Raw genomic sequence first — 23,802 nt, forward strand, 5'->3', positions numbered from 1 at the left:
TCATATAGCTGTATATGCTCTCTTTTCTTAAGTCCATTTATTTTTACTTAGAGTCTGCTAAGTCAAGTAATTTGATGAAATAGTGCCTCACAGAAGTAAGACTGCTGGCTAAAAATCCAATTTTTTAAAAAAAGAAGAAGCTTAAGAAGTTTGGTGTATACAACTTGCAGCACTTTGAGAATCAGGACAGTGCTAAAGAATGCTGTGTCATGGGGCACCTGGGTGGCTCAAACAGTCACTTTTGGCTCAGGTCATGATCTCCAGGTCCTGAGATGGAGCCCCAGGTCCAGTGCTTCTCCCTCTCCTTCTGCCTGTCGCTCCCCCTGCTTGTACTCTCTCTCCCACTCCCTTTCTCTTCATCAAATAAATAAATAAAATCTTAAAAAAAAAAAAAAAAAAGAATGCTGTGTTATTTGCAACCATATGCTGGTATATGAGATGGAATTCTCACCACTTTCACACTTCAGGGCAAAGGTTAGAAACCATCTAAATATAAGTGACAACATTTGTGCAACTGTCTAAGAAAAGTTCTCTCATTTTTCAACTCTTATTGACCAGAATTTATGAAAGGCGATTCACTGATCCCAGTAAGCTTTTATAAGTGTACAATATCCATATATTCTATAATATTACTTATTAATATTACTTATTAATCATAAATTTATTTATATCATATAGATTTATGATTTTATTTATATTTATTTCATATTTATAAAATATCACATTTATATCAATTTATCATATACCCTCTAAATTTATACCATAATAATAATTTATATCATAAATTTATAATATATGCTCTAAATATTATTACTATGAAAGTTGAAATAAACTCTAGTAATATCTCTTTTCCTTAGAGTTACCATGTTTTATAAGTTAAAGAACACACTTCAGCAAGTGTTGACAAACAGATATTTTGAGAGTAAAAGGAAGACTGCTCCGCACACCTCACTGAGCTTATCACCGCCTGGGCTAGGGCTCAGACTCAAACCAGAAAAAAAACCGTAATAATCTAACATCTGAGAAAACTCAGTTAACTGAAATGAAATATCCAATGAATATCCCTGTAACTCACACTAAAAAGTAAATTTCAATATCATGACACGCTTTATATAGAGGCATTATTTTATGCAGCTAACAATTCCAACACATGAAACATTGCCATCATTCCCAGAAGAGCAGCAAAGAAATTTCTGTAACACCCTCAAAGAAAATCTGGAGTGTTGTTTCTATTAAAAACAAATTTCCTTTTCACTCTTATCACTGCACATTTCCAATAATCTTCTTCCAGAGGTCACTGGGATCCTTTATATGACAGCCAGCCTGTCTGCTCCTTTAAACGTGAAGGAAGGGGCTTTCAGATAGCTGCTTTTCCGCACATAAATCAAAGCCAACTCAGACCTCTCTTGGAGAGTCCATAATGCTTTGGCTACACTCAAGGCAAATCAGATGATGCCTACCCAGGTCAGGCTGACCTTACAATACAAGGAACAAAGAAATACTATAAAAAGCATAACTACGCCCTCTTCTTAATGAACTATTTTAAAAAGCATCCATTGTCAAAATCTGTATCAAATGACAATAAGTTTAAAATTCCCAGTTTAGGCTATAAATTATCCCCAGTAGAACTGCAGTCCAAATTCCCAGGCCTTGCTCCACAGACCATTTAAAATCTGTCCGAAATCTGTTTTCCCATAAGTCTCACTATTGCCCTAACCAAATCTCCCAGCCCAGCTGACAACCCAGTACAATCACACTTCCCCATCTCCTTGCCTTTGCTCTTGCTATCACTCCATCTAAACCCCATCTGTCTTTCAAGGACTGATTCAAATCCTCTCTTAGTGAACAAAGCCTTCTTTGCTCTGTCCTAAACATTTTATTCTCTCCTGAGCAGTTAGGGGATTCATTTACCTACGCGATCCACTGGTAGCTTAAACTGCCTGGTATTGCTAATTACATTACCCTAACTTTATCTGATGTGAGCTAAATTAAAAATTCCATGAAGGCAAGTCCTATGTTTTATACCTTCATTTCTTCCACACTATCTAGGAGCACCCTTGGCAAATCCTGAGATCCAAATCTCCTGTCATTACAATATTTTCAGAGCTCTGTTCTCGGCTCTGCAGATTTTCGTATAGAAAGCAGACACCAGAGAGAGACCAAGCTGTTGGTCATTTGTCTGCCTCAAAAAAAAAAAAAAAAAAAAGGCCTCCATTCTGCCAGTTCATCAGCACCGCCAGATTCGCCTTTCATACCGTCATGAGAAAGAGACCTCCTTAACACATATAAACTATTTTAAAGCTGAATTTTTCATCCTTGAACACCACATTAGTTCACAATGTCAAAACACCTGCAAGAGCTTTCTTCAGCTTCAGTGATGGCCAAAAGCAGAAGCACAAAGCCGCAGGTTGGAACAAGACTCCTTAAGATCAAGTGTATTTACCAACTTAGCTCTAAGTTGCTTAGCTCTATATATTTCTGTATTGGGGGCTTTTCTTAAGGCTTTTTCCTCTACTTCTTTCTTTTTCTTTTTTGTTTGTTTATTTGAGAGAGAGTGCGAGAGAGCACGAGCAGAGGACAGAAGGAGCATCAGGCTCCCTGCTGAGCAGGGAATCTGATGTGGGGCTTGATCCCTGAAACCTGGGATTATGACCTGAGCCAAAGGCAGACACTTAACTGACTGGCCACCCAGGCGCCCTTCCTCTACTTTCTATGAGTGTTCTCTATCATCACTGATTCTGCTTCTCACCAGCCTAATGATTAACAATAAGATTCACTTTAAAATTAAAATGTATGCTATCAGAACTGTTTACTCTTTAAAATCGTTTATCAAATAACATTTCAATGATCTTGTCATTGCTCAAAATAGTTTTTAGACTTCATTTTTTTTTTTAAGATTTATTTGACAGAGAGAGATCACAAGTAGGCAGAGAGGCAGGCAGAGAGAGAGGAAGGGAAGCAGGCTCCCTGCAGGCTCCCTGCTGAGCAGAGAGCCTGATGCGGGGCTCGATCCCAGGACCCTGAGATCATGACCTGAGCTGAAAGCAGAGGCTTAACCCACTGAGCCACCCAGGCACCCCATAGACTTCATTTTTTTATTATGTAATGTATACAGAGGATTATAAGTAGCTTAAGTTATGAAGTATAATAATATAAACACCTGTGAATCTGGGACTAGTTTTTTTTACCTGATCACTGTATTTATGAACTCATCCATGTTGTTGCTAATAGCTACAGTTCATTTATTTTCACTTCACTGTTGTATAATATTTCATAACCATGACATAAAATATCACAATTTATCCCTTCCCCTGTCAACAAAATTTAGGTTGCTTCCAGTTTCTCTGCCATAATGACAAATGCTGCTATTATGAGGCATTCATACACATATCTACTGATGCAGATGCCAGAGTTTCTTAGGTATACTTCTAAGACTGAAATTTCTAAAACACCTGCTATACACAACTTCTTAGTGTTTTACATCTCTCTGCTGTGGAAAAGCGTGGGTTGCATTTTTATTATGGTTTTTAATTTCAAACTATTTCTGGGGCACCTGGGTGGCTCAGTCGGTTAAGCAGCGAACTCTTGATTTTGGCTCAGGTCCTGATCTCAAGGTTATGAGATTGAGCCCCGTGTCGGACTCGCACTGGGCCTAGAGACTACTCAAGATTTCCTTTCTCTCCCTCTTCCTCTACCCCTCCCCACGCAGCTCCTGCACATGCGTATGCACACTCTCATTCTCTTAAAAAAAAAAAAAAATTCTAAAAGTTACATTTCCCAAAAGTCTAATAAAAGTTTTTCAGCTATCTTTTGATTAGTACCTGCTCTATTTCTTTAAACATGCCATATATAGCTGCTCTATATTATAAATCAGAGAACTGCTGCCTTTGTTGACTCTCAAGCACGGTGGCTTGCCTTCCCTTCCCTCTTTTGATCTTTAATTGTGAGCTCACTGCTCAGTTTTAACTTGGGATGTTTTCCTCCAGAGAAACCGGTTTCTGCTGCCACAGCAAGGCTGCACCATGAATTCAGGATTCCTTCAGACTTGCTTGAGGGTCTTGGCTTAGTAGAACGTTCTGACAGTCCCATTAGGTCAGAAAATGCCATCCCTCACAACTGCCTCTGATCTCCAATCACGGGAGCCTCTAGTCTCTGGTCCATGAATCCTCCTTTATTTTAACCTATGTGTTTAGGTTTATTTCATAATGCCTCCCATCATGCCTGTTTCCTTGGCTACTAAAGATAGTATGCAGCACACTGCAAGGGGGAGACACAGGCAGGTTGAGAGAAGTTTAATGGTGGTCTGAACACCCTTCTTTTATCTGCAACCCCAAATAAGGACAGTTAGCTAGCCATGAGGCAGTGATGGGCTTTGCTCATTTTCTGTATGGTTTTGTGCCAGAAGTTTTTTTTCCTTTAATTTTTTATTTTCAGATTTATTTTTCTCCTTCAGAAAAATTTCAGGGATACTACAAAGAATTTCTATATACTCTTCAACCAAGTTAACTGTGCCACACAACCCAGACCTAATACAGATTCTACTAAAAATGGCATTTACAGACTTAAAATAAAGTCCAATTAACTGTATTTTTATATCCACTAACACAAGAAGTTGCTTGAAATCCTCTATTAATACCTCACTGTATTTTAGAAGATGTCAACTACCTATGCTATTTTTATACCTAAGTTTCCTGCCACCTGAATTCTTAAGGTTTTACATTCATCCTAGCTATCTTTCTGTTTGTTGTTTCTGGTGACTCTCAATCATGAGGGCGTATAATTCAACTCAAGACATCAATGACCTGTGTTAGATGCCAAAGGTCAAAATTCCCACCAGTGGAGCTCTAAACAGTGTATTTCTCCACCTGAATCCGAGGTTTCTTTTGAACAGAGGTTTCTAATAATATTTAAGGAAAACTAGCTTGCTTTGGCCTTAAAAAAAAAAAAAGGTAAAGATACTAAATATGAATAATGAGCAACATCCTTTTGTTCTACATCTACATTCTTTCCACTTAACAAGTTAGTTAGGCTGTGAGTATTTCTTGTTGTGCTTCTGAAATTGATGACAAGCACTGGCACTAACCCTAACCCTAACCCTAACCCTGAAAATTGCTCATTACCCCAATGTTACAATTTTACCTTAAGGAAATGTAGGAGATTTAGGTCAATGACTGACTTTTATATATAAATTCCTTTATAGTTTATTGATCTACAGACTAAGTATGCTGTTTAATTATTTAGTTTCCAAATATTTGGAGTTTTTCTAGATGTCTACCAACTACTTATATAAAATTAAATTCCACTGTGGAAAGACAGTATTTTCCATACGATATTCTTTTTTTTTATTGAGACTTATTTTGCTGGCCCAGTATATGGTCCTGCTGAACATACCATGTGTACTTGAAAAAAACATGTATTCTGAGTATATTATTTTAAAAATATACAGAAATGTAAGAATCCTCATCTGTGACTCTTTCTTTTATGAAATGTTCTTCCTCACATTCCAACAGTCATGGTAGCCCCAATCACTATTTCAGAAAGACTGTTGAATTGCTTTTGGAGTTTTAGCTTCCTTGCATTTAAGACACTGATTTTTAGCCATTGGGATAGAAACAAGAAAACTACCCAATGTCATTCCTTTCTTCTAACCAATAAAAAATAAAAAAATAAAAAAATAAAAAAATAAAAAAATAAAAAAAACACTCCAGAATCTTTCTTCATTTTGTCTATAATTTGTCATTTTTATCTGCAGAAGGATGGTCCCAATCAGAGCTTAGTTGGCCATCACAAAAGCAGAAGTCCTCCAAATAAATTTTAGAATCAGCCTATTGATTTCTGCAAAGAAAAAAAGCCTGCTAGGAATCCAATCACTATTAGATTTAATTTATAGCTCAATTTTGGGAGGATCTGTCAATTCAACACTATTGAGTCTTCCAATCTATAAACATTGTAATTTTCCCATTTATTTAGAGCTTCTTTCTCTCAGATTTATCATGTTTAGTATACAAGTCCTACACTTCAGTTAAATTTATCATTGAACATTTGCTATCTTATGTTATTCTAAATAGTTTTAAAATGTCTTTCCCAATCATTCATTGCTAAGAAAATATAAACACAAGTGATTTTTTTTTTTTAAGATTTTATATTATTTGAGAGACAGCAAGAGATTGAGAGAGCACGTGTGAGAAAGAACATGAGCAGGGGGAGACACAGAGGGACAGGGAGAAGCACAACACACAGAGCTCAAACCCGGGACCCTGGGATCATGAACATGCATACGTTTGGGAAGCTGAGCTAAAGGCTCAGCTTAACCAACTGAGCCACTCAGGTGTCCCACAACGGATTTTTTTTTTAATTAACCTTATATTCTTCTGAGACCTTGCCTATTACTCCCAGTAGCTTTCATGTCAATTCTTTAGGGTTACCTACTTACACAACTGTGTCATCTATGCATACTGATAGTTGTATATCTTCCCTTCCAATCCACATATCTTCTGCATCTTCTTCATGTCTTACTGCACTGCCTGGGATTTCCAGTTCAATGGAAAACTGAAGTGCCATTTTCCTGATCTTAAGGAGGAAAAACTTTTTCATCAATAATGATTTTAATTAGAGATTCTTCATTGATGTCCTTCTATTCCTAATTTACTAATATAATATAATATGATATATTATGTCATATATAATTCCCTTCTATTTCTAGTTTGCTAATATAATATATACTATACACACATATTTTATATTATATAGCAAAATTATAACATAAAGTCTGTTGAATTTTTTTCAAATGCTTCTCTGCTTCCACTGAGATAATCATTTGGCTTTTCCCTTTTACTATACTAATAAGATGAACTGCATAGATGGTTTCATATTAATCCAGTTCTTCACTCTTGAGATAAACACTATTTGGTCACGAGTTATTATCTTTTCTTGCACTGCTGCTTCATCTAATTTGTCCAGTTTTGTAACTGCTTACAGTAAAAGTTCAAAGTCAGTACCAGTTACTCCAACATGGCTAGAAGTAAACCCACAAGTAAGTATTAACCTTAAGCCATGGTTAACAGTGAAGAAATAAGTCTAGCAGAAAAGAACCTTGATCCCACTAATCCTGTTACTCATTCTGTCCATTCCTGAAGTAGGATATATACAATGAACTCAGTTCAACTACAGTCAAAAAATACTTTAAAAACCTCCATTTAGAGGTGCCCAGGTGGCTCAGTTGGTTAAGCCTCTGCCTTCGGTTCAGGTCATGATTCCAGGGTCCAGGGATCGAGTCCAGCATCGGGCTCCCTGCTCAGCGGAGAGTGTGCTTCTCTCTCTCCCTCTACTTACTTGTGATCTCTATCTCTCTGTCAAATAAATAAATAAAATCTTAAAAAAAAATAATCCTCTGTTTAGTAACAGTTAACCTATGAACTGGTACAAAAAAATAAAGCATGCCTATCTCTTACTTCTTTAAAAGTTACCAACTTGGGGCACCTGGGTGGCTCAGTCATTAAGCATCTGCCTTCGGCTCCAGTGATGATCCCAGGATCCTGGGACTGAGCCCCACATTGGGCTCCCTGCTCAGTGGGAAGCCTGCTTCTCCCTCTCCCACTCCTTCTGCCTGTGTTCCCTCTCTCATTGTGTCTCTCTCTGTCAAATAAATAAATAAAATCTGGGAAAAAAAGAAGTTACCAATTTATAACCCAGAGATTGCTGCAATGTTCATTATCAATACATACCTATTAAATTAAAATGTATAAGTAACATTTTGAGAGACAAGTATTCAAAGCAGAAAGGAAACCAAAATCCTGAACTATAACTGCTTAATATACAATGCGTCATCCTGTAGTGTTAACACAAACTATCAGAAGTATCACGGCTATCTCACAAACTTCTATTGCCTATCTTAAAAAATTAACAATTCCTGAGTATGCCCTAAAAGAAAAACAGGCAATCATTTTAATCTGTAAAAATGGTTTGCAAACTATTTTATGTTCATAGATAAGCATTTATTAAATAGCTTTAAAATTAACAGCAGGAAGAGAAGATATATACAATATAATGTACAACTTCCAAAGGTCTTTTTCCTTTTTTTCATTTGCAGAGACCTTGGGGCTTCAGGGCAGACACTCAGAAGGCAGGCTGCCAGTATCAATTCACACTGAAGCAAAACGCCTGCCAATGAAAACTGAAACACCTGTATGATTTAACTAAATTGTTCCCATTTTCAACAATGAAAGGAAATTAAAAGCATTACTGAATGTCACTGACTTGGCCCATCTGAAAGGAAATAACGTAGATAACAGCTAATTTTAAATTATCAAGCCGATACGACACAAATGGCTCTCTAAAACAATATGGGTTATTTTTACTATGAGTCATTCAGTTTTCCTGAAATGTGTGGATCAAGTATCTCGGGAACAGCACTACATTATGACAACCTTAACAAAAGAAAGTATTCCTTTTAGGATAAGCTTCTGACACTGGTGAATGAAAACATTCTCCCAACATATATATCGCATATATTTCAACGAGCTACACCAATAGGAAAACACTACTAAGAATTTCTCCAAAAAAGAGATTTTACCATTTTAGTCAACTTTAAGACAGTTCACTAAAACTGAACAAAATTCAGGAATAATGAACCATTCATTTGTTCATCCAATAAATATTTACCAATTATCCGAGAATAGCTACGGTCCCCATCCCTTCAAATGCTTACAGTCTGCCGGCAGGAGTACGAAGACTGGTATTATTCTTGCTCTTCTACTAACAAAAGACACTTCCTAGTCTCCAGAGTGGATACCCCAGTTCCAGGCCACCACACCACTGCCGCGGAAAGGAACTGGCCGCCCAGCAGCAAAGAGTATGCTACTTCTTTCCTCTCTGCTCCCTTCTTCCCCACGTCTACAGTCAATTTCAAACAGGTCTTACCTGCTTAATAATTCTTATTCCTTGAAAGCAGGATGCTCTCCTGCAAACCAGTGATCAGGTGGCACCGCTCATCCCTAAAGCTATGGGTGCGCCAGCTCTACCTACTCAAAGGTACTTTCAGGACATTCTCGAATTTGATCTTCAAAACAAGTTTTCAGAGCTGAGGAAGGGGCACAACCCCCCCCTTCCCTCGTTACACAGAAAGAGAAGATAAGACAAGTGGTTATCCTGCACATCATATAGCACTACCTAAAATTATAAAACTAAGTGGAGCAATGCAGCATCGAGGCATAGGGCAGAAATAAATCCTCGCCAGGGTTCAAGCATCGTTCCTTCATTCTCTTCCGCAGCCATTCGTTGAGCAACAGCTGTGGCCGAAGCATGGAAAAGCCTAAATGGGGCCTCGATGAAGACCCAGAGAAGAACAGAGCCCAACCCCTGAAATGGGGAGTTCATAGTTTTGTGACACTGACAAGATATACATACAAATAATTATAATATAAAGCCAAGTATGACCCTTGTTAACAGGAAGACACAGAAAGAAGTTCAAGAGTTCAGAACTGGGATAGCACCTGAAAGTGTTCCCTTTTGCCTCAATTATTCTTTTGGAGTAACAGATACAGGTTATTTATATACTGGATATTCAATTATATAGGATATAAATCTCAATGAAATTCTTCATTGAAACCAGGGGCCACGTCTAATTCATCTTACTACCTGCTTCAGTATCGTGCACAAAGAAGGGATATCACGAAGGACCGAAAAACACAAGGATGAGCTGACAAGGGCTCATCTGGATTTTTCTAGTGTAGTCTGTATGCTTCCTTTGGGATCAACGAAAGAATCGGGTGGTGCAGATCACAAAGTATCCTTGGGGTTCCTAAAAGCCTTCCTCACATATAAGTTCCTTGCCCTACTTCTTATGATTTAAAGACTTTCTTGGAATTAAAAAACTCATCTCCTTAGAAGACTTGGGCCTGGAATTATGCATCACTGTAATCAAACAGCTTTCCTCCGAAGATCCTCAGGTCACTTCTAACTTGGATGAGAGTTGGAGGAGGACAGAGAGCAAAAAAGTATGCATTATAAAGCCCTTGGGGGAAAACTCAAATTTATGACCTTCACTGCAAGTTAGGAGAGATGAGTTACCCACCCCAAGGTTACCAGAGTTAATGACTTCAGAAGTACTTCACAGCAGAGCAGAGAGGAACAAGGAGGGGGGGTGCTGGGGAAGGGGGTCCAAAAGGCAAATGATGAAAGATTAAGAGACTCTTAACTCTAGGAAACAAACTGAGGGCTGCTGGAGTAGAGGGCGGGAGATGGGGTAAGTAGGTGATGGGCATTAAGGAGGTCACTTGATGTAATGAGCACTGGGTGTTGTATGTAACTGATGAATCACTAAATTCTACCTCTGGAACTAATAACAGTATATGTTAATTAAACTGAATTTAAATTTTAAAAAATTTTAAATAAAAATAATGAAAAAAGAAAGAAACAGGAAAAAAAGAAAAAGTTTTTTAAAAAGCAAGAAATACATCCCCACCAATTGGAAATGCTTTAAAAAAAAAAAAAAAAAGAACTGCTTGAATATAGAGTATTTTAGTGTCTTTTTAGGATAACTATGGATAATACATATACCTTGATAAACTACTAAGTCCAGTCCCAAGAAGATGTTATTACTGACCTCCTCCCTATAAGAGGTCAGGGGAACACCTCCTAGCACATGTTACATCCTGTTTACCCCAATCATCAGAAGAAACCCAGGCATCCTGGTCACATTCATCATCTAGACACTTGTCCCCATTCAGCTCTGCACTTCCCCATAGTAATTCAAACTCACCACCATTCCAGACCCTCCACATCCTTCCCACTGAGATCCTCCCCACCACCTTGTGTAAAACAGCCCTCCCCATGCCATCTGTATTCTCTTATCCGGCTCTATATGTCTCCAGAGCACATCTGTTAGATATATTATTTCTCCCTGGTATACCGTATATTGTCCCCACAAGAATGTTAATCAATGTAAATGCCAAGAGGGAAAAGACTTTGTTGACACTGTATCCCCAATGACCAGCACAATGCTTGACATATATTCAGTATTCAATAGAGATTAGCTGAATAAATACAGAATAATTTTTTAAATTAATCTTTTTAAAAAATGTTTAACACTTTACTTGTTAAATTCCTTATAGCATATGTAATGACTAAACAGGGACATTTCCACATAGTTAGCTAAAAACAGATAATCTATCATCATAAACACCAAAGATTTCTAAGATACTCAAGGAAAATAAAACAGGCACCCAGAGGACTCAAGGGATTAACAGTCAACGGACTCCAAAACCGTAGGCAGGAAATAGCTTTTTTACCAGATAAAAAGTACTTCATTTTTGCCTTTTCTGGAAAAATAACGAAGAAAGAAAACATCAGAAGTCTCTCTTGATTTTAACTATGATAATAAAAATGTCTTTGAAAAAATTATCTTAAGCAACTTGTGCTCATCAAGGACGTGCATTACCTTTTCATCCATAAAGCTAAGAAGATACTGACTGACCCTTTGGTCTGTGACTTTTCTGTTCTTGAAAAGCCTTCTTTGATCTCAAACCCTCACACATTTATTACTTTTCACTGCCGTTCTTCTCTGATTGTGGTCTTTATCAATTTCATTTTCTTACACCGGGTTCCCTCCTTAATTCCCTGTAATGAGGTGACTACACAATCCTCTGCCCAAACTGTTCTAGAGATAAGCAGCGCCCTCCTGATTATCTGCACCCACAGCCTTTCTCCCTGCGGTGCGGGATGCCAACGAGCACCTCATGCTCCCAACACTGCCTCCTCCCTCAGCCTGGATAACCCACAACCCCTCTCCTGCTTCTGGTCCTCGCTCTCCGACATCCTCTTTCTCGTCCCATGCCCGTAGGCATCACCCTCAATTTTAGACCAAATAGGTGCACACTACAGTGGCTTCAGACTGAGGATTCAGACTCCTGCTTTGTCACTTAATTTATTCATTGAACATTTATGGAGCATCTACCAGATGCTCCATTAGACAATGAACAAGAAATACTTGGCCACTGCACTCAAATCCAAGTAAGTACAAAGAAAAATGCTTGTGTTTACACCAACGCCAAGATATATGCAGTTTGGAAACTAAAATGGTGAGTTTTTTGGCTCCTGAATTTCCTAAGTGGCAGTGTTTCAACATGAGCAATCAGAGGCAAGAGTATATCAGAAGCAATAGAATGTACAAGGGAAAACATACAACGGAAAGGACAAGACATTACTCACTGATGTGAATGCCAGCAGCTCCTCTTCAGTTAACTTATGCACTGGGTTATTCTTCTGGAAATCTGTGCTTTAAATTAAAAAAAAAAGTGGGGGGGGCAAATTAATCCTATAATGCATGTTGTAACTAATGAAATATAATTTTTAAAAGGCAGCATAAATTTTATTTCAAAACACATAATTTAATATTACTGCATTATATACAAATGTAGATATGAGTTTACCAAAGATAAGTATGACAATAAATAATGTAATAAATAAGTAAGTAATAAAATGCACAAATAGGGGTGCCTGGGTGGAGCATTCGGTTAAGTGCCCAACTCTTGGTTTCAGCTCAGGTTGTGATCTCTGGTCATGAGATCAAGTCCCGCTTTAGGCTCCACACTTAATGCAGAATCTACTTGGGTTTCTCTCTCCATCTCCCTCTGCCCCTTTCCCCACCCCACCCCCGACCCCAGCTCAAATAAATAAATAAATAAAAGATTTTTTAAAATGCTGGCAAAATGTGGTTGGTGTACTAAATATCAACATAATCTATTTTACTAGGAGAAAGAAATCCAATCTCTGCCACTTCACAAAGAAAATGAAAAGAATTAATATGGCACCAGCTCCTATCTATCAAACTCATGCCAAAAGAATTAAAAAATTACTGTAACCATTAGGCAAAAATTAAGAGGTGGTCCAAGAGGCAGAGCAATGGGAATTCTCAGATTCTGCTGATCCAAGTATAATTTGATAGAACAGTTTTGTTAAACAATTTAGCACTATCTTGTAAAGTGAACCTTCATATACCTTAGCTCAATAATTCCACAGAGCCCAGAGAAATTCTTGTACAAGTGTACCAGGAATCATATATACAAATATCCATAGTAATATTGTGTATAACAGGAAAAAATCTTGAAATAATCCAAATGTCTAAAAGGAGACTGATAAACTGAGAAATATTCACCCAATGGAATGCTATAATCCAAGTAAATTGTACCTACACATAAAACATGAATGAGCCATAAAAACATAATAATGAGAGAAAAAAAAATCACAGAAGACTGCATAATAGTAATAAAATACCACTTTTATAAAGCTCAGGAAAAAAATGAAACAACTGACTCAGAAGTATAAGAATATGTGAGTAAATATATTTTTTGAAAAGGCAAGAAAATGACAAACAGAAAATTCAGGGTAGTGGTTACTTTTTTTTTTTTTTTAATTCAAGCACAATTAACATACAGTGTTATATAAGTTTCAGGTACACAATATAATGATTCAACAATTCCATATACTACTCAATGCTCAAGGTTAAGTCTACTCTTAATCTCCTTTATTATTTCATCCTTCCTCCCCACCAACCCCACCCCCTCTTGCAACCACCAATTTGTTTTTTGTATTTAAGAGTTTGGTTTTTTGTCTCTTTTTTTCCCAGCCCCACTGTTTCACCAGGCTACCATCCATAAGAATTCACCTTCTCCGTGTTTCCTTTCTAAACTAATCCAGCCTACGACAATGTCCAAGTCACCCCTCCATAGGGATAACGGCCATGGGGGTTAGAGAGAGATCAGGCAGTGTAACAAAATCATTATTTACAACCCCCACAATAACTCAGTTCATGTAAATCATCAATTCACTAATGCTCTTTTCCATATATAAACACTGCATCAGGTACCCAAGAGTCAAACAATAAGAAGTAGTTTCTACCAAACAGGAAGATTTAAATTCCCTGTAAAATCCACTCAGGACTTCTAACTATTCCATATATTAAGATCCCGCCAATACTATATTTGGGGGGAAAAAAACAGTATTTGAAAACAAGCATTTTTTTTTTAGTCCTCTCTCAACTGTGAAGTCCAACTCATTATACCTTAACTCAAATGACAGAATGCCTGGGCATATGTATATTTCGTTTGATTTAATTTCTGATGAGGTGACAATTATGAATTTGCCAAAATGATGTTTTAAAAACCTACATAAAGGAGGGGCGCCTGGGTGGCTCAGTGGGTTAAGCCGCTGCCTTCGGCTCAGGTCATGATCTCGGAGTCCTGGGATCGAGCCCCGCATCGGGCTCTCTGCTCAGCAGGGAGCCTGCTTCCTCCTCTCTCTCTGCCTGCCTCTCTGCCTGCTTGTGATCTCTCTGTCAAATAAATAAATAAAATCTTTAAAAAAAAAAAAAAAAAAAAACCTACATAAAGGAGAACTCAGAACTTGGGGTCAATAAAACCTGGATTCAAGTCCTAATTGCTGCTTTGTAATTCTGAGGAAGTTATTCAGCCATTTGAACCCCGATTTCCTATCTGAAATTCAGAGAAAGTAATCTAGGGTTGCTAGAACATTAGTGAGGGGTCACGTGGAGAGTGCACGGGGCAACTCCTAGCACGTGGAACCGCTCACAAACAGTTGCTATTTAAATTATTTACATACTGAGAATCACTATGAATTAGACAAACAATTTTTCATTAGTAAGCATAAAATCTGTCACTGGAGTCAGATCATGTGATAGAACAAGAGATCTAGGCTTAGAAACAGAGCTACCGGGGCACCTGGATGGCTCAGTTGCTTAAGTGTCTGCCTTCCGCTCAGGTCATGATCCCAGGATCCTGGGATCAAGCCCCACATCAGGCTCTCCACTCAGTGGGGAGTCTGCTTCTCCCTCTCCCTCTGCCCGCCCCTGCTCATGCTCTCTCTTGCTCTCAAATAAATAAATAAATAAAATCTTTTTTAAAAAAGAAAAGAAACAGAGCTCTGTGTGATCCCTTTTACCCAAGCAAGAGGACTGGAGGACTGCATTCAACTTTTTTGTAAATGAAGTGTGTAAAGGGGGTATAATGCTATGAAGCAGAGACAAAAGGGTAAGTTCTACTGAGTTAAGAGACTTTTTTTAAAAACAAATTACCTATTACTAATTTGACTGTTCTACTAAATATTAGAACTTTGTGAAATACTCCATTTTGAACATTACTAAGTCTCCAGATGAGAAATGAGGTATTTTTATGTAGTTCAATAGTACCTTCCCTCTAAATGTTAATTACAAGGGTAAAAAGGAAAAACTTTATGATGGAGAAGCCTGGCAAATACCGCTTCAACCATGTGATCAAAGTTAATGTCACCAGTAGGGGGACAAATCAAATTGTGTTCTATTGTTAGGATGCAATAAGAACCACAAAACATGGGGCGCCTGGGTGGCTCAGCCTGTTAAGCATCTGCCTTTGGCTCAGGTCATGTCAGGGTCTGGGATGGAGTCATGTCAGGCTCCCTGCTCAGTGGGGAGTCTGCTTCTCCCTCTCCCTCTGCCACTGCTCCCCCTGTTTGTGCTCTCTGTCAATAAATAAATAAAATCAATAATAAAAAAAAGAACCACAAAACTTCCCTTCTCTGATATCCCTGTTAATGATGCATAATGCGAATCTAATCAGAATTTTTTTTTAAAGAATTTATTTATTTATTTGACAGAGAGAGATCACAAGTAGGCAGAGAGGCAGGCAGAGAGAAAGAGGAGGAAGCAGGCTCCCTGCCAAGCAGAAAGCCAAACTTGGGACTTGATCCCAGGACCCTGGGATCATGACCTGAGCCGAAGGTAGAGGCTTAACCCACTGAGCCACCTAGGCGCCGCAGAATTTTTTTTAAATAAGTCAAATTCACGAGGCAAAGTCTACAAAGTAACTGGCTTATGTCAAGACCATGAAATGTCATGACCATGAAAGTCAAGCAAGTATGAGGAACTATTCCAAGATTGACAATAACTGGAGAGACATGACCTAAAAGAAACACATATATTCTACAACGGGTCTTGTGCTACAAAGGAGATAAATGGGACAACTGGAAAACTTGAATGGGATCTGAGCATTAAATAACAGCATAGTATGAATGTTAATTTCCTCATTTTGATAGCTGTATCGTGGCTATGTACAAAAAATTTCATAGTTTGTTGGAAGTATACACTAAAGTACTCAGGGATGATATAGTAGCATATCAGAAAATTTCTCAAAAGGTCTCTGCTATGTCTTACCCTTGCAACTTTTTTCCAGATTTGAAATTATTTCAAAATTGAAAAAATAAAAGGAAAAACTATTTCCATCACACATAAAGTTCGATAATATTAAGAAATAATTCTATCGGGGCGCCTGGGTGGCTCAGTGGGTTGAAGCCTCTGCCTTCGGCTCGGGTCGTGATCCCAGGGTCCTGGGATCGAGCCCCGCGTTGGGCTCTCTGCTCAGCGGGGAGCCTGCTTCCTCCTCTCTCTCTGCCTGCCTCTCTGCCTACTTGTGATCTCTGTCTGTCAAATAAATAAATAAAATCTTAAAAAAAAAAAAAAAAAAGAAATAATTCTATCCTGAGACACCTGGGTGGCTCAGGTGGTTAAGCGTCTGCCTGTGGCTCAGGTCATGATCTCCAGGTCCTGGGATTGAGCCCCACATCTGACTCCCTGCTCAGTGGGACGTCTGCTTCTCCCTCTGCCTCTCACCACTTGTGTTCTCTCTCCCTCTTAAATGAATAAATAAAACCTTAAAAAATAACAATAATTCTATCCTTTGGAATGTAAATATCCTCAAGGGTCAAAATAATCATTCTTAACTCTCTATTAATAAAGTTTATTCCTAGCTAAGGCTAATCAAGAAATTTTGCTTATGAAGGAAAGAGAAGGTGAAGTTACACTAATTCAAAGGCGATACCTGAGATTCCTAATCTCTAACCCTTTACTTAGTTGCCCAGTGGAGAGCACTGGTGGTTTAGTTTAGAAAAGTGGCTGCCCCACTATTCTTTTTTTTTTTTTTTTTAAGATTTTATTTATTTATTTGTCAGAGAGAGAGAGAGTACACACACAAGCAGACAGAGTGGCAGGCAGAGGCAGAGAGAAAAGCAGGCTCCCTGCAGGGCAAGGAGCCCGATTCAGGACTCGATCCCGGGACCCTGGAATCATGACCTGAGCCGAAAGCAGTGGCTTAACCGACTGAGCCACCCAGGTGTCAGTGCCCTACTATTCTTGATCCTTGTAAGCATATAAGATTCTCTATTCATCCAGAACTTGGGGCACCTCCTGGGACAAAGTTTTCTGCAACACAAGAAAACCAATATGCAAAGTGTTCAAAATAACCAAGTAAGTAATTGACTTACCAGATTCCAAGGATAACAGCAAGCTCTTCAGCACACAGGTCAGGTATCTGAAACTGTTCACAGTCTGCTAACTTGATCTCATTTAGAACAGTATCATCATTGAGCTCAAGATTCTGGTGCAAGACAAAAGTAAATATTTAGACCAAAAGTTAAATTTGATTCATTCAACACACTACATACAACTGATTACTAAGGAGGGATAATTCACCTTTTTGTTTAAAGATTATCTGATGCCTACATATGGTCAATAGGCTGTTTCTTGGGAAACACACACTTAGGGATAATTTACTGTGTAGAATCGGAGGACACGCCATTTATACCTCAGGAATGCACTGACAATATCAGTAAGAGGGAATAACAACTATCACTCAGGGAGCCCAGTATGCAAATGCCCCTCTACCGATGCATCAGTTGAGTTTTAAAGAAATGAGCTGTCAAAAATAGTAAAACTACAAAAATATATCCCTACACACACCCCTAACACACTAGAACAGCAAAATTAAGAAGACTGACAATGCCAAGCTTTTGCAAATGGCGCTCTCATACACTGATGGTTGGAATGTAAAATAGCACAATCACTTTGGAAAAGAGTGTGGCAGTATCTCATCAAGTTAGAAGCACACTGGGATGCCTGGGTGGCTCAGTCCATTGAGTAACTAAGTCCTGATTTTGGCTCAGGTCATGATCTCAGGGTCTTGAGATCGAGCCCCACACGGGGCTCTAAACTGATCGTATGCCTGCTTAAGATTTTCTCTCCCTCTCTCTCTGCTCCTCCCTCCAACACATGTTCTCTCCCCCTCTCTCATTCTCTATCTAAGGAGGGTGGGGGTGGGGAGAAAAAACCTACCGCACAATCCAGCCATTCTAATCCTAGGTATTTACCCAAGAGAATTAAAAACATATGTTCACACAAAGACTTATACACAAATGTTTCAAGCAGCTTTATTCATAACAGCCAAAAATTAAAAACAATTCAACTGTCCACCAACAGGTGAGTGGCTAAACACACTGTCCACTGATGGACCTAAGTGTGCATGATGGATGAACAGATTAAGAAGATATGGTACATATAATGGAATATTTTTAGCCATAGAAAAACAAACGAATGAGGAAATCCTACCAATGGTGACAACTTGGATGGACCTTGAAGGTATTATGCTAACTGAAATATGTCAGAGAAAGACATATATTGTATGATCTCACTTGTATGTGGAATCTTAAAAAAAAAAATCAAACTCACAGAAAAAGAGATCAGCCTTATGGTTGCTAGGGGCAGAAGGGGGAGGGGAACTGGAGGAAAGTGGTCCAAAGTACAAACCACCAGTTACAAGACGCGTAAGCACTGGGGATGTGATATATGACACAATGAATGCAGCTAACACTGCTGTGTGACGGACAGGAAAGCTGTTAAGAGAGGAGATCCTAAGAGTCCTCACCACAAGAAAAAAAAATTTTCCCTTTTTTCTGCTTTTCTTTTCTTTTTATCAATATAAGAAAATGTTAGCTGAACCTACTGTGGTAAACTTTTCACACTCTATGCAAATCAAACCTTTGCGCTATATGCCTTAAATTTATACAGTGACATATGTCAATTATTTCTCAATAAAACTGGAAAAAAAGAATTGCTATAACTTAAAAAAACATTATACTAAACCAGACACAAGAGAGTCATACTGTATGATTCCATTTATTTGAAATTCTAGGAAAAGCAACTCTAATCTGTGACAGAAAGCAGACCAGTGAGAAGGAAAATGACTGACTATGAAGGAGTATAAGTGACTTTGGGTGGAATGGAAATGACTCTATACTTTTATTATGGTGGTGGTATTCCGTGGGTCTCTTTTTCAAAATTGAAACTGTACATTTAAAATAAAATCGGCCCTTTAAATTTTTTTCTAATTCGGGCGCCTGGTGGCTCAGTTGGTTAAGCAACTGCCTTTGGCTCAGGTCATGATCCCAGAGTCCCAGAACTGAGTCCCACATCAGGCTCCCTGCTGAGCAGGGAGTCTGCTTCTCCCTTGTACCTTCTCCCTTCTCGTGCTCTCTCTCACTCTCTCTCAAATAAACAAAATCTTTAAAAAAAATTTTTTTTTTCTAATTCAATAAAAGTAGCTAAAATTGAGAGCTAAATGGACCAGAAGTCTGAAAACTGCCTATGGCTAAAAGGTCAACCTCTTAACTGGTAACCTCTTAACTAGTAAGCTGTAAATCTGCCCAAAACACAGCTCAGAGGAACAGCTCTCCTTGTCTATCTTCAAATGCCCCCTAACTGTAGGCCTAGCTCGGTCTATAGCGTTTTCAGAAAAATGTACAGCAACCCCAACAAACTACTGACAGGAGGAACACAGAACCTTAGGCTGCTGCTCAGAATCCATTGAAAAAGTGGCTCTTCCTTCGGAAAGGGCAGGGTTGGCAGGTGGACAGCGCACCCTGGTGGCCATCATTTTCAACACAGGCCTTTCATAATTTAAAAAACAACTACATTTGTAAGAGTCACACTTTTAAGTAGACATTTAAAAATGATTTAACCTAATACATCAAAAATACTATTTTTTAATATGTGTCAACAGCAAATTATTTATTCTCTATTATACACTCTTTTTTTTTCATACACAGTCTATGAAATCTGATGTGTATTTTACACTTCAGCACATCTCAAATTGCACCAACAAACTTCCCAGTGGTTAATTATCACACGTGGTTGATGGCTACCATACTGGACCATGTAGCTCTACAGAATCCCAAAATGGTCATCTTTTTATATCCTTATAGGGTTGCATCAACCTACTTATTAATACACAATGTTTTCTTTTGGGTTTTTTTTTTTCTTAATATCTTTTTAAAGATTTATTTATTTGAGACACAGAGAACACATGTACGAGTAGGGGAAGAGGTACAGGGAGCGAATCTTAAGCAGACTCCCCATGTAGCACGGAGCCAGACTCGGGCTCTGTCCCATGACCCTGAGACCATGACCTGAGCCGAAACCAAGAGTTGGACATATAACTGACTGAACCACCCAGGTGCCCTTAAAGATTTTAATTTCAAGTAATCTCCACACCCAGTATGGGACGCAAACTTACAACACTGAGATCAAGAGTCACATGCTCTACTGACTGAGCCAGCAAGTTGCCCCTGATACACAATGTTTAATAACACATCCATACAATAGCATTCCAAATCTAATCTGTTCCTTTAACAAAGTGTGATTTGGGGAAAAAAAATGAGGAAACTAAGAATATAATAATCATCCTAGATTCTCACCCTAGGCTAGACAATAAGGATGGGACAGAGACCCAAGTCTCCCGCCATCCGAGGACCCCTCCCCTCTACCACGAAAGACCTGAGATAAGTCAGTGTTGGCAACACGGCATTATTTATTTGCCAGACACAAGAAAGTAATCAAAACAGTTTTGATCTTCATTCAAAATTCTTTATGTTCCTATTCAACTCTTTTGAAATTAAAACGGGTCTGCTGCAGTACCTACTTACCTAACTGTTCTGCAAGTCCCAAATTTAAAATATTGTTTTACTTCATTCCCACCTGGACCTCATAACATTCTACTGAATCAAGAAACCAGCACATAATTTATCTCCAATACGTAGGACACACCATAGTTAGCATTAAAGTATATTTCTCATCAGTGACACTGATTCGTGTATGCATTTGTATTTTCTGTGAATATACAACTGGACAACTAAGAACAGAGACTGTCCTTTTTTTTAAGACTTTTTTTTTTTTATTTAAATAAGAGAGAGAGGGGTGCAGAGCAGAGAAAGAGAGGGACAAACTCCACACTTAGCGCAAAGCCAGACATGGGGCTTAATCCCAGGACCCTAAGATTAAGACCCGAGCCGAAATCAAAAGTCAGACACTTAACCAACTCAGCCATGTAGGTGCCTCAAGAACAGACACTGTGTCTTTCATTTGCACTCTGGGGTTGTTCCTAACTTTTAGCTTATTAAACCCTGATCTCCAGTGGCTTGAATCTATGTGATTTCCCATTAATAACAGATTAAAAATCTAGGAAGGTCCAAAGGGAAATATGCTCCTCACTGGCAATAAAGTTACTGTTTACTCAATTCTAAGATAAACATTTTCACACTGTAACATTTCTAATCAGAATATATTTTGCGGGAGCCTGGGTGGCTCAGTGGGTTAAGCTGCTGCCTTCGGCTCAGGTCATGATCTCAGAGTCCTAGGATCGAGTCCCGCATCGGGCTCTCTGCTCAGCAGGGAGCCTGCTTCCCTCTCTCTCTCTCTCTCTCTGCCTGCCTCTCCGTCTACTTGTGATCTCTCTCTGTCAAATCAATAAATAAAATCTTTAAGAAAAAAAAAAAAGAATATATTTTGCAATAAGTAATATTGATATAATAGTGTTCCTTTTTTTCCCCCAAAGGATTGGTTATTAAAAAGACAGTGTACTTTAGGGACACCTGGGGGCTCAGTCAGTTAAGTGTCAGCCTTGGGTTCAGGTCATAATCCAGGGTCCTGGGATTGAGCCCCGCATCAGGCTCCCCACTGATTTTCCCTCTTCCACTTCTCTGCTACTCTCTCACCTTCTCTCTCTTTCTCAAATAAATAAAATCTTTTAAAAAAAGATAGTGTATTTTATAATATAATAGTGCCTTTGATATCAGGAAACAGGATATATAACCAATTAAATAAGCAATCGCTTTCTGCTCATAAGTATACCTACATCATACAATTTTTACATTTTACTTCTAAGTAGTAATTAATGAAATGAAAATCATAAGATTATCTCAATGTATTTTATTTCAAATATGAAAGATTCAATAAATTATATATTAAATTGTATATCATTTTTTTATATTCCTCATAATAGTCATCATATCCTATTTATCATCCCAGGAGATAATTTTCAATAAGAGAACTCCATATAGAAAACCAATAAAAAATGGATTACTGAATCCAATGTGTGGACTGCAGAATGGAATCTCTTTTCACTGATGCTCATCCAATGGCCTAAAAATCAGGTTTATGGCAGTTAAGCCAAGACTTTGGGAAGGACTTGGGTTACATCAAAAGGCTTAGAAAAGGGGCACCTGGGTGGCTCAGTGGGTTAAGCCTCTGCCTTTGGCTCAGGTCATGATCCCAGGGTCCTGGGATTGAGCCCCACATTGGGCTCACCGCTCAGTGGGCAGCCTTCTTCTTCCTCTCTCTCTCTCTGCCTGCCTCTCTGCCTACTTGTGATCTCTGTCTGTAAAATAAATAAATAAAAACTTTAAAAAAAAAAAAAGGCTTAGAAAAAAAGAAAAAAAAGTGGGGGAGCTTAAAGAGGAGACTCCATACATGTAAAGAGGGAAGAAGAGAAACGTGAGGCAGGTAACAGCACCATGTTCCCTGACCAGCATCAACACAGCAGTACAAACCCACTTCACTACAGCATCAGGAAGTATAAGCAGCACCCTGTATAGTCTTATCCCTGAGTTTCTACATCTCTCCCTCCCTTCCCTCCTTCCTTCCTTCGTCCTTCCTCCTTCCTTCCTTCTCCTCTTAGAATTAATAGCAGTTCCTCTGAAGTTATCTCAAAGCAAACAAGAAAGTGCTTGGAACAAGCCCAGAAGTGTGCAATATCTCATGAATGGCTTTCCTTGGGACTCCTGACTGCTGTCCTTCTTCCCTCCCATCCCGAGCTCCTGCTCTTGGCACTATTTTCAGTACAGAATAGAATTTTAGTGTCTGGTGTACTCAAGGTAAATTTGTGTAGAGGCTCTGGAAGGAAGGGTAGGGCTTCAGGGACAGTAACATCAGGCAAAGGACAACCAAAAATGTTGGCTTGGAATCTCCGCAGTAAGAAAATATAAGTGCTAATGACCTTTATGGAAGCACATGGAAAAGAATCTAAGTAGATGAAGTGACCAAGAGCCGTAAGTTTAAGCTACAAGAAGAGAATGCATGGGGTACCTGGCTGGCTCAGTTGGTAGAACAAGTGACTCTTGATCTCAGGGTTATAAGTGAGAGCCCCCACTGGGTATAGAGATTACTTAAGAATAAAATCTTAAAAAAACAAACACGAAGGGGCATCTGGGTGGCTCAGTCATTAAGCGTCTGCCTTCGGCTCAGGTCATGATCCCAGGGTCCTGGGATCGAGCCCCACATCAGGTTCCCTGCTCAGTGAGAAGCCTGCTTCTCCCTCTCCCACTCCCTCTGCTTGTGTTCCCTCTCTCGCTGTGCCTCTCACTATCAAATACATAAATAAAATCTTGGGGGAAAAAAATGAAGAGAATGCATTAGCCAAGTAAAGAAAAACGTACTAATGCAGCAATCAGCCCAATAACAGTAACAAAGGATCAGAATACTGGTAAAAAGAAGTTCTTATCATCTGTTTATATATTTTGAAGAAGCCCTAAGAAATCTCAAGTCTCTCATATTCAAAATTATCCACAAAAGGCAAAAGTTAAGGCAACAAATATAGTAGCCAATAGAAAAATTAGGTTCTACCCAGTCTGTCTTTTGAATTTTTTCAAGGG

At 38.7% G+C, this 23,802-nt stretch overlaps 1 protein-coding gene across 1 annotated transcript in view; it reads right to left on the minus strand.

Moving 5' to 3' along the window:
- Positions 1-23,802, minus strand: part of TTC27 (tetratricopeptide repeat domain 27) — a 169,858-nt gene that overhangs the window by 117,624 nt on the left and 28,432 nt on the right. The window contains exons 8-9 of the mRNA XM_032881906.1: positions 17,308-17,420; positions 12,208-12,274 (exon numbers count right to left, since the gene is read on the minus strand). Coding sequence (XP_032737797.1) covers positions 12,208-12,274; positions 17,308-17,420 — 180 coding nt within the window. The remainder of the gene's footprint in view (positions 1-12,207; positions 12,275-17,307; positions 17,421-23,802) is intronic.

This window comes from Lontra canadensis, unplaced genomic scaffold (genome assembly GCF_010015895.1).
Source record: "Lontra canadensis isolate GAN:19392208 unplaced genomic scaffold, GSC_riverotter_1.0 scaffold78, whole genome shotgun sequence".
Classification (NCBI taxonomy): Eukaryota; Metazoa; Chordata; class Mammalia; order Carnivora; family Mustelidae; genus Lontra; species Lontra canadensis.